General features: G+C 20.3%; 2 protein-coding genes across 2 annotated transcripts, besides 1 other annotated feature; both read right to left on the bottom strand.

Annotated features, from left to right (window-relative positions):
• Window positions 1-2,066, bottom strand: PRELSG_0026400 (fam-j protein; the record flags this gene model as incomplete). The annotated part of the gene is made up of 9 exons (XM_028675590.1): window positions 1-64; window positions 350-475; window positions 557-721; window positions 803-970; window positions 1,053-1,217; window positions 1,299-1,457; window positions 1,540-1,704; window positions 1,795-1,920; window positions 2,005-2,066. Coding segments are annotated over 9 exons (1,200 nt in total), but the record flags the coding sequence as incomplete, so codon positions are not given.
• Window positions 2,067-6,477: 4,411 nt separating this feature from the next.
• Window positions 6,478-7,385: a repeat region.
• Window positions 7,386-10,724: 3,339 nt separating this feature from the next.
• Window positions 10,725-11,467, bottom strand: PRELSG_0026300 (Plasmodium exported protein (PHIST), unknown function; the record flags this gene model as incomplete). Its single annotated transcript, XM_028675579.1, has 2 exons — window positions 10,725-11,213; window positions 11,339-11,467. The coding sequence occupies 2 exons, from the start codon at window positions 11,465-11,467 to the stop codon at window positions 10,725-10,727; spliced, it is 618 nt and encodes a 205-aa protein (XP_028531154.1).
• Between the last annotated feature and the right edge of the window lie 238 nt (window positions 11,468-11,705).

Genomic DNA, 11,705 nt, shown 5'->3' with positions numbered 1-11,705 from the left:
TGATATTTGTTCAATTTCATCTAATAGGCTCATATCTTCGTTATAGTTAATAGTTGTAGCAGGTCTAAAAAGAAAATACATATACATACATATATATAAGAATATTTAATTAAAACAAGAAAATTTATATGTGAAAATATTTAAAAAAATCGTGATTTATAGAAAAATTAGGAAGAATATTTCTAGTTCATTATATTTTTCATTTGTTATGTGCATTAATTTGTTTGTACTAGAGAATTCTTCCCTAATATAAAATGGTAAAATTGTCTAAAAGTAAGGAACATTATATATAGAATATTTATTCAAAATAAAATACTGTATGCATGAAAATAATATAGAGGATATATACTTTTCTATAGGAAAATCAACAGGAATAATTTGTAATTTAATATATTCTTCATCTTCTACATTTTCTGGGATCATTAAATTGCTAGTAGTGGGGAATATATCCTCATAATTAATAGATGGGCATTGGCTAAAAAAAAAAAAATTACATACATATATAAAATATTAAATAAAAATGAAACATTTTCCATGTAAAGATATATTAATATACTCTTCTAAGAGTAAATTAAGGAATTCCTCTTTCAAATAATTGGGAGTTACTAATGAATAATTGAAAATATACTGTGGATTATATGAATCATTATGTTTTTCATTTTCTGTGCCCATTAAACTTATGTTAGAAGGCCCTGCTTCAGCATGAATAGTTGAGTTTTCACTAAAAATAAATTATATTACATATACATATAACCTTCAGTTAAAATGAAAAATTAAGTTAAAATATATAAAAATTATGTACTGTTCAGAGAGTAAATCGATTGGTTCCGTTAATGAATCTGGTAATGTATTTAGAATTTCATCTAAAATATTTTGTAATTCAACAGGGTCTTCCTGTTCTACATTTTCTGTATTCATTAAATTGTTTACACTAAATGATTTTCCATGAGTAACATTTATTGCATAATCACTAAAAATAATCACATTACATATATATGCATAATTTTCGGTTAAAATGAAAAATTAAGTTAAAATATATAAAAAGTATATACTGCTCAAAAAGTAAATTGAAAGATTGTGTTTGAGAATCTGGTAATGTACTTGGAATTTCACCTAATGTATCTTGCAATTCAACATAATATTTATGTTCTGTATATTTTGTGCCCATTAAACTTATGCTAGGTGGATCTGTTTCAATATAAATGATGGAATTTTCACTAAAAATAAATCATATTATATATACATATAACCTTCAATTAAAATAAGAAATTAAGTTAAAATATATAAAAAGTATATACTGTTCAAGAGGTAAATTGGAAGGTTGTGTTTGTGAATCTGGTAATGTACTTGGAGTTTCACCTAATTTATTTTCTAATTCAACAGAATATTTATGTTCTGTATCTTTTGTTTCCATTAAACTGGAGGGCTCTGTTTCGATATGAATAGGTAATTTTTCACTAAAAATAAGTCATATTACACATAGATATAACCCTCAGTTAAAACGAAGAATTAAGCTAAAATATATAAAAAAATGTATACCTTTTAAAAGATGGATAAAAAGGATCTATTAGAGAATCCATTAATGAGCATTGTACTTCATCTAAAACATTTTTTATATCATATGATTTACTTTTCTCTAAATTTATTGTGTCAACTAAACTCATATTAAAAAAATCATCTTTATTATCAGAATCTGAATTTTTTCTAAAATAAATAAAAAAAATATATACAAGCATAAAACATTAAATTAATATAAAAAATAATATATGTGAAAATATTCCAAAGATAATATACTCTTCTATAGGAAAATGACTAGGTATGTTTTCTAAATCAAGAATTTCATCTTTTTCTATATTTATTGTATCAATCAAATTTCCAGTATTAGGAGAGTTTTCTGTTATATAAACATTTGAAGATATTCTATAAATAAAAAATTTATGTGAATATATAATACTTAATTAAAATATATGCTTTTTCAAATGAAAATATCAAACAATTATATACTCTTCTGAAAATAAATATTGGTTTCCTTCTTGTTCTTGTGAAATACAAACACTAATTAACATAATATATTGTAAGGAATAAAAAAAAAAATTAATATATAACATTTTTTATTTGAATTTATTATAGTTATTTTTTCCATAAATTAAAAAAAATATAAAGAAAATTTTCTGTTGATATAATAGAATTCAATTATATTTTTAATATAATATGAATTATGTTTTAATTTAATTTTTAAATAAAAATACATATTTTTTCATTTTATATTTATAGAATTGAAAAAGTATTAGTATAACGTGTTTTATATGTTAAATTATTATAATTAGATAAATGATTAGACTTTCATTAAAAAAATGTCAAAATGTTATGTTTTTGTATCAAAAATTAGGCATAAATATTTACATATATCAAGTTAAATTTAAGTTATGTAATTATATTTTTCAATTAAATATTTTGATTCTCATACTCAAAAACATGTTCAAACATTTGAATAAAAATGAATCGCCTATTTTTGTTTATTAATACAATTATGTGACAAATTATAATAAATTTAATAAGTCATATTGTTGAAATAAAAAACACTTATTTAAATAATATTTAAAGTTCTCCTTTGTTTTTTCCTTATTTTATTATATAAAAACTTATATACCAAGTAAAATATAATATTTTTTTCCCTTTTTTATAGATACTAATACATATTCTTAAAAAATTATTTACTTTATATTTTTCAGAAGATATGCTAACATATTCTTACTAATTTTAATTTTCTAAATGTTACCAAAATTATAAATTTTATTTTACCTAAATAAAAGGAAAAATGATTAAAATAATGAATCCTTTTCAAGGAATTTATATAAATAATATAAATTATTTGCATTGCAATAATATAATTTAAAAATTGGTCACTTATTTGTTCAAAAAATGCATGTAATCATAATTTTTTTATAATGAAGAATATAGTTTAAAAATATACAGCATTTGTTCGTCAAAACATGCAAAAAATATATATTATTAATAAAGAAATGTCATTATTTAAAAATAAATAAGTTATTTAAAAAAAATTAGTTATTTATTAATTGACTAAATGACTTTGATATAATATTGAACTAATTAACAAAAAGCATAAAGAGTGATATCTATTAATTTTAATTTTTCAAAAAATATATTTATTCTACAAGTAAAATTTATACATATAATTGACATGACTGAACATTTAATGTTTTAGAGCATTCACTTTAGTAAAAATTTATCCCTATTTTTATTAAAAATTTAAATTTATGTTAGAACCATTGACTATATGTAAAATAAATTTTTAAAATAAAATAAAAAAATTAAAGTTATTATCATTATTTTAAAAAACATATAAAAATAAAATTCCTTTTAGTTTCTTTCGAACTTTAATTTTTCATGATTTCAAAAATTAATTCTATTAGAAAAATTTAATTACCCAAAAAAAAATTTTTTTTTTTTTGTGTACATACTGTATAAAAAAAAGTACTATCTTTTAGTTTCTTTTTTTATTGTATATGTGATTTATTAATTACTCGTTAAATGGTTTTACTACAGAATTAACTAAAGTATTATAAATAACATGTAATGTTAATTCTACTGATTTTAATTATGTAAAAATATATTTATGCTAATAATACGTAAAATTTATATATACGATTTACATAGGTGAGAAATTATTGTTATGGATACAATTATTTACTTTAATATATACATACCTTTATTTTTATTAAAAATTTAAAATCTCATTAAAATCGTTGATTATATAAAATAAATAATTAAAGTAAACAAATAAATTTAAATTATAATCATTAACAGTCTTTTAAAAAATAAGTAAAAGTTATGTATTAATAAAAATAAAATACTTTTTATATTTCTGAAAATTTCGAATTTGATCCTTTATTGTTTAAAAATTAATTTAGTTTGGCAACAAAAATTTTACAAGAAAAACATTTCATTAAATCTTTCATTAAAAAAAAAATAATTATTTTTTTTTTTTAAATGAATATAAACAAATTTAACAAAATTAACAAGTGATTTTTTAATTTGCTATTCTAATTATTTGTTGAAGTGTTGAATAAATAATTTAATAAATAGTAAGTATAAATATTTATATTTCCTTAATTAAGTTTTATTACTCTTGATATATAGCACTAAAACTTTAATGGTTAATTAACGTTTTATTAACTTTTAATGCTTATATCCTATAAAAAGAAAAAAAATTATTTTCTTAATAAATTTTCTCTTTTAATATTTTGTTATATTCATATATGTTTTATTGCATGCAAAAGATGCTTTCAGTATTTTTAAATACAAGAACACTACTATCATAATAACTTTATTGTGTATATTATTCCCTATTGAATCGTATGCACAATGAAATCTATAATAAATATTCTTAAAATTATAAAAGTAATCACAAAAATAAAAATAAAAAATTTATATATAAAAAAGCATTATCTTTAATTTGAGATATGCATAAGTCTTTAAAATAGTTAATCTTTTTAAATATTTTATGTTTATTTATTAGCTTGAAAAACTTAATGAGTATATAACTCTTTTCTGTACGCCTATAATTATATAGAGTAAGTAATTAAATAGTACACTTAAAATACATGCAGCTATATTTAATAGCCGTACTCTTTTTATGGGAATTAGTACACCAGTATGGTGTACTAAAATGGAAGCAGCTACATTTAAAATATAAAAAGGCTAATAATAACTTTTATTAACCAACAAGAAAAAAGAAATGATTTTTTTTTTTTTAAACTAGTGAATGCATAGCGAACCCTCTATTTTCCATATGAACAACTAAATGTTACTCTATAAAAAGTTAATTATAACTTTTTTTAACAAACATGTAAAAGTAGTAGTACGTTGTACGTATTTTGGTATATCCATTTCAATTTACATGTTTTCTTTAAATACTATATATGCATAATTAACATTTTGACTATGTTATATTCCTTCTTATTAGAAGTATAAATAGATCAGCAGTACTATTTATTGACAGAAAGAAGAATATTTTGTGCATGTTGCAATTCATAATTATCCTTGTGCTTTAAAATATTAAAAGAAAGTTGAATTTTTGAGGAAAAAGAAACTTTTTTCAAAGAAATAGTTTGGAATATATTGATTTACAATGGTATATCACATGATACAGTAAAAGAAGCAACACATTTTTCAATTTTTTTGAACTGCTTGCATGTACTTCAGTTTTTTTAAGATCTTACTTAAAAAGATAATTGTTTATTAAAAAGACCGAGGGAAAGACACATAAGAAAAGATAAATAGGATAAAAGAAAAACACATTATTAATAATGATAAAGATTTTAATACTTGTGATATGTCTTACAAGTTATGTAAATATAAAAGAAATTAGATGAAAAATTATAATAGAAATACTAATATAAAGCATATTGATCCCTTCCTTTTAGATTATCTTGAATATAATATTAATCATTGAATGATATAATTATCTAATATAGTGATAAATAAATTCAAATTTATTGTTAATAAAACTATAAGGTAACAATTCAAAAGATATTTATTAAATTTAACGTGATTTATTTTAAATACATGATAATAACTGGAAAATATCACTTTTTGCGTCTCTGCTAAAATCTAAAAGTTAATTTAATATTTATGTAATTTACAGCTTTCCTTTTACCTAAAGTGATTACATAAATAAAAAGAAAAATTCCAAGTTATAAAAAGAGTTATCATCTTTTAAATAAAAAATTTTATTTACCTTTTTGAAATTTTAATATAATGAAAAAGATTGCATACAAAAATTATTAGTGCATGTTGGATATTAAAAAAGTGCATGCATAAAGATATGTATATGATTAATTAGTTATTGATTTATTAAATGCCTACTCAAGGACTTTGTTAGAGTATTGAACAAGCAAATTAATAAAGATCACATATAACTAAATATACGGATTTATATATATATATACTTATTTTATTATATATATGTCTTCTTATAATATATAATATTTAATTTAAATTAAATAATTCTGTATTGATCAACAGATGTATGTTTAGTTTTATAAATGTGTTTTTATTTACAAAGAATAAATATATTTTTTTAATTGAAAACAAATACACAAAATTTATAATAAATAACAAAAATTAAACTTTGATTTATTCAATGTTATTTTAAATATACACATTAAATACAACATAAATATTATACTTTTTCATATATTGAGTTTTTACGTAAGAAAAAATTAATTCCTTTTATAATTCGAACATACGTCAACCCACAAAAAAAAAAAATAATTTTAATTTTTTTTTTTTTAATTACAAAGATGTACATAAATAAAATAAACAAAAAAAAGCAGCTATATATATATTTTTTTTTTTAACTAGCATCAGTGCATGGCTATCTTATATTTTTCTGACTTGTATTTCATTTTATTTTACAAAAGGTTAATATCAATTTTTTTTAACCAATTATTCATTTCCACTACAATGTTTCATTTGGTTTCTCTCATATTCGGGTAATTCATAAGATATAATGTCTCTCTCTTTAATCTCTTTATTCTTAATTAAAGGTTTTTCCTTTATTTTAATTAAATCTTCATTTGTGTTTTTCCATAGATCGTTTTAATAAATGATCTTCATCTCCCTAGTTGTTTCTGTCGTTATTTTAGAAAAACCTGGATATATACAATCTATTGTGTATGCCGAAAAGTAAAGTGTTTCTCCCATATAATTATGAGGGGTGTCATTATATATCAAAATGACATTTCTAACTATTTGTTCAAAAGGCAAATATTCCTTCTCATATAACGTTTCAAGTAAATAGTCAAAACTCTTATGAGAATTTTCATTTATACCGTTCTCTTGTGGATAATACGCACTAGTATGATACAATTTTATCTGTAATTCATTAATAATATAATCTTTAAATTCTCGATTCATATAAAATGAAACTTGATATATTAAAATATTTCTTGGGCATCCAAGTATTGAGATCAATGTATTTGTTATAATATTTATTGCATCCTTAGACGTAGAAGTTTTATCAGTCCCATTTGTTCAAATAAAAAGTGAATAATAGTCAATTGTTACTTGTATATACTATTCTTAACCTTTCCAAGTTCAAAGACCCACAATATCTAAAGATACCATGCCAAATATATTAGGCTTTGATAATGCCTACTTTGAATATTATTTAAATAGTTTATTACGAATTATCTGACATATTAAACAATTCGAAACATAATCTTCAATTTCTTTGTTAATATAAGGCTGTTCAAACTGTTTCTGAATTTTTTTTAACATTTTATTCATTCCACAATGCCCTTCAAACCTATTGCTATGAAATCAATACATTAAATGATTTCTATATTTTTTTGTTATATTGATTAATAAAAAATTGTTATTAACCTTTTGCAAAATAAAATGAGCTACCAGTCACGAAAATATAAGTCAGTCATGTACTGACGCTGGTTAAAAAAAAAAATTAAAAATTATTTTTTTGTTTTGTCAGTTGACGTTTATTCGAATAAAAAAAAGAAATAATTTTTAGTTAGAGGAGAAACTTAAGGAATGAAAAAGTATAATGTTTATGTTGTATTCAAAATATATATTGAAATAAAATTGAATAGACTTTTTTTATTTGTTATAAATTGTGTGTGTGTTTTTAATTAAAAGAATATACTGATTCTTTGTAAATAAAAACTCATTTATAACAGTTTTAAATCAAATTAAAAGATGCAATATAATTTAATGCAAATTAAATACTATTCATCATAAGAAACAATTATATATATAATAAAAATAAGTGTATGCACATATAAAAATGTTTGTTTAGTTATACATGCTCTTTATTAATTTATTTGTTTAATATTCAAGCAAAGTCATTAAACATGTGGTCAATGAATAAATTCATCGCCCTTAATTAATGTACAGTCTGAGGTTTATCTTAATAAAACTTATATATATTTTTGTAGTTAATTTCATAGTTATAAACAATTATTTATAACTTAAATAATTATTCCTTTATCTAGGAGTACACTACATGCAATGAGTTAAGTTACTAGAACCTTGACCAACTTAGTGTGTTTCATTACTATATTTTTTTATATGTTTCGGTTATGATTGTATTATATCTTCTTTTTTATTTTTTTTATTTTTTTTTTTGGGGGGAAATGAATTTTTATGGAGAAAGATTGAAAAATAAAAGGATAAAAAGTGGATTTCTTTTATTTTATTTAACTTTTATAGGCTTTTATTTTCTTAAATTGATTTAATTAATTTTGTATTATAAAAATAGAATCTATAATACGAAATTATAAAGGAGTCCTAAAACTTACTCTTTATTAACTTGGATATTCATCACTTTTACCCAAGTCATTGAATAACCAATTAATAAATCAGTTAATAAAAAAAATTGTTATTAGTCTTTTGTAGTATATTAAGTTAGTTTACTAGTCATGTATGTACAAATCAGCCATGCACGATGCTAGTTAAAAAAAAAAATATATAAAATTATTTTTTTTTTTTTTGGTGAACGGATGTTAAAAATTAAAAAGAGAATTAATTTTTATTTACATAAAAACTTAATATACGAAAAAGTATAATGTTTATGTTATATTTAATATGTATATTTCGAAATAATATTGAACTAAAGCTTAATTTTTTTTATTGGTTATAGATTTAGTCTATGTGTTTTTAATTAAAAGAATATACTTATTCTTTGTAAATAAAAACTCATTTTTAAATGTAAACATATATCTGTTAAGCAATACAGAATAATTTAATGTATAATATAAATATTATACATTATAAAAAGCTATTATATATATAGTAAAATAAGTATAAATATATAAAAATCCGTATTTTTATTTATACATACTCTTTATTAATTTGTTTATTCAATACTCTAGCAAATTGAGCTGGAAATTAATAAATCAATTATATACTTATGTTCTTCTTGCTCTAGATTCATTTCTTTTTATTAATTTTACTTCTCTTGGTTAATCCATAACATCCTCAAAATTTTCATTAATTAACGGTGCTTATGGGAATTTTTTCTCGTATATCAATAGGAATATTTGCTAATATTTTATATCTTTCGGTTTTATTCCTAAATATGGATTTTACCAGAACAATTTTTAATTCTAATATATTAGTTATTTCTTCGTTAATTGAAAAATTACCTAAATCCATTTTTTAGATAGAAAAAACCATGGAGTCCAGTATCATACACATTTCTTTTCTGACAAATCCCTATATTTTTATTTTGTTTTTAAACACTGTGAACCATTCAAAGTAATCTTTTAATGATATATCATTAAATTCTAGTAATTTTCCAAGTATTTTGATTCTATTAATTTTGTTGTCGTTCTTCATTTTGAAAACGTAAAATTGATCAAATAATACAACATCAACAAATATTTTCAAATTAAAATTCTTTCTTTTCCTATTATACCTAATACCTAATAAAAGGGGTTCTGTTTGCGCTGGTTTTGAATTCCCTTCTGTTGTTAATTGATTTATTAATTGTCTCCTCAATGATTTTGTTAGGGTATTAAAAAAACAAATAAATAAAAAGTACATACAACTAAATATATGGATTTTTTTTATATATTCTTATTTTTATTATATATAATAATATTTATAATATATAACATTTTATTTGAATTAAGCAATTCTGCATTTCTTAACAGGTATATATTTACTTTTACAAATGTATTTTTATTTACAAAGAACAAGTATATTATTTTAATTAAAAATTGGTTAATAAAAGCTATTATTAACCTTTTTCAGTACAATATGCTAGGTTACTGTATATGTATATACAAGTTACCCATGCACTGACTGATTAACAAAAAATATTATAATTTTTGTAGTACACTAATCTAGTTTAGTGTGTGTGTATGTTCAAACTAATATGTACTGATACTAATAAAAAAAAAAAAAAAAATATATATATATATTTTTTTTTTGTGTTTGTTTATTTTGTTTTTGAAATATTTTAAAAAAAAAAATATTTTTTTTTTTTTTTGGTGAGAAAAATTTTTAGTAAATAAAAATATATTTATCTTTTATAAAAATAAGAGATAAAATTGATAATATTTTTGTTATAATCAATGTATATTTTGAAATAACATTGAATAATATAAAGTTTTGACTTTATTAATTGTTATAGTTTGTCTGTATGTTTTTAATTAAAAAAATAAGTAATTCTTTGTAAATAAAAACTTATCTATGACAATTAACAATTTTATTAAAAGAGGTAATAAAATTTAACTTAGTTTTATAAATGCTCTTTATTAATTTGTTTGTTTAATATTCTAGCAAAGTCATTAAGCAGGCAATTAATAAATCAAAAATATATACATAAAATTAAGTTACAGAAATAACAAAAATTAAATTCTAAGTTATTTAATGTTATTTCAAATTATGCAAATTCAATACAACATAAAAAGTGCACTTTTCATACATCAATTTTTATATTTCAATTAAAAACTAATGACCTCCTGATTCCAAAACAACCAAAATATAAAAAAAAAAAAAAAAATAAATAAAAAAAAAAAATATAGCAATATATATATATTTTTTTTTTATAGCTAATATCATTTTTAGTTGCCTTGTATTTTCCTCACTAGTAAACTAACATCATGTATTATAAAAGGATAATAGCATCTTTTATTGGACAATACTTTAGTAAAGCTATTTAATGGACAATTAAAAAATCAGGAAAATAAACCAGAATTACTGCGACGTGAACGATTAAGTCTATTCCAAAATTCTCTTTCTGTCGTATATCTTAAATTACCCCATAAATGAGCTGCAAAATCTAAAAACTTTTTACTTTCTTCACGTGTGCATGATCCACTTATAACCAAATCGTTTAATCTCGTACTAATGTTATGCTTGAGAATAGCAACGCATTTATTAACATCCCTTAAAATACTTGACCATAATTCATTTTTCCCATGTTCATCTATATTATAGGTTGGTGCTTCTTTATGCAGATGCTCAAGTAAATTCATAAGTGTGTCATTTAATTTACGTTCTTCAAATACTTCATCATTATTCCAAATTGACATAAGTTCTAAATGGCTTATAGTTTCACCCAAATTTTGATCATTTATATTTCCTTCTGATTCAGCTAATCTTCTTGAAATGTTACACTTTAATTGGAATTCCGAAGTTATATTATTTTGGGGTTTCAATTTATCCTATATAGTCATTTAAAAATTAAATATTTTAAAAAATATACCGAAATGATTTAAATTTTAATTAGAGTATATATTAAAAAAAAAATGAAGAATATATCTATTTCAACTTACTGATTTTATCTTACTTGAAGAAAGAAAATAAACAATGAGAGGAAATATATAGTAAAAGGCTTGGAAAGAATATAATTTTGGTAACTCCCTCTTTTAAAAATATAGCCTTTTTTTCCAAGTAAACATGTAGAACAACTTTCCATATTGATACTAGAGTGAAATGTTGGTACTCTTAGTAATATGTTGGTTCTAATATTACTATGTTCTATATTTAATTATAATTAAAATAAAAAATAATTTCTTATAGTATGAAAATACCTCTGATATACCTATGAATATAATTTTAAACAATATAATTATTTTTATAAGGGATTGATTCTTCTTTTTGAAACAAAATATAAATTATTATTATTAATTATTATGATAAATAAAAACAATTAA

This window comes from Plasmodium relictum, assembly GCF_900005765.1.
Source record: "Plasmodium relictum strain SGS1 genome assembly, contig: PRELSG_00_v1_366, whole genome shotgun sequence".
NCBI classification, from domain to species: Eukaryota; Apicomplexa; class Aconoidasida; order Haemosporida; family Plasmodiidae; genus Plasmodium; species Plasmodium relictum.
This window is presented reverse-complemented; position numbering and strand designations above follow the sequence as displayed.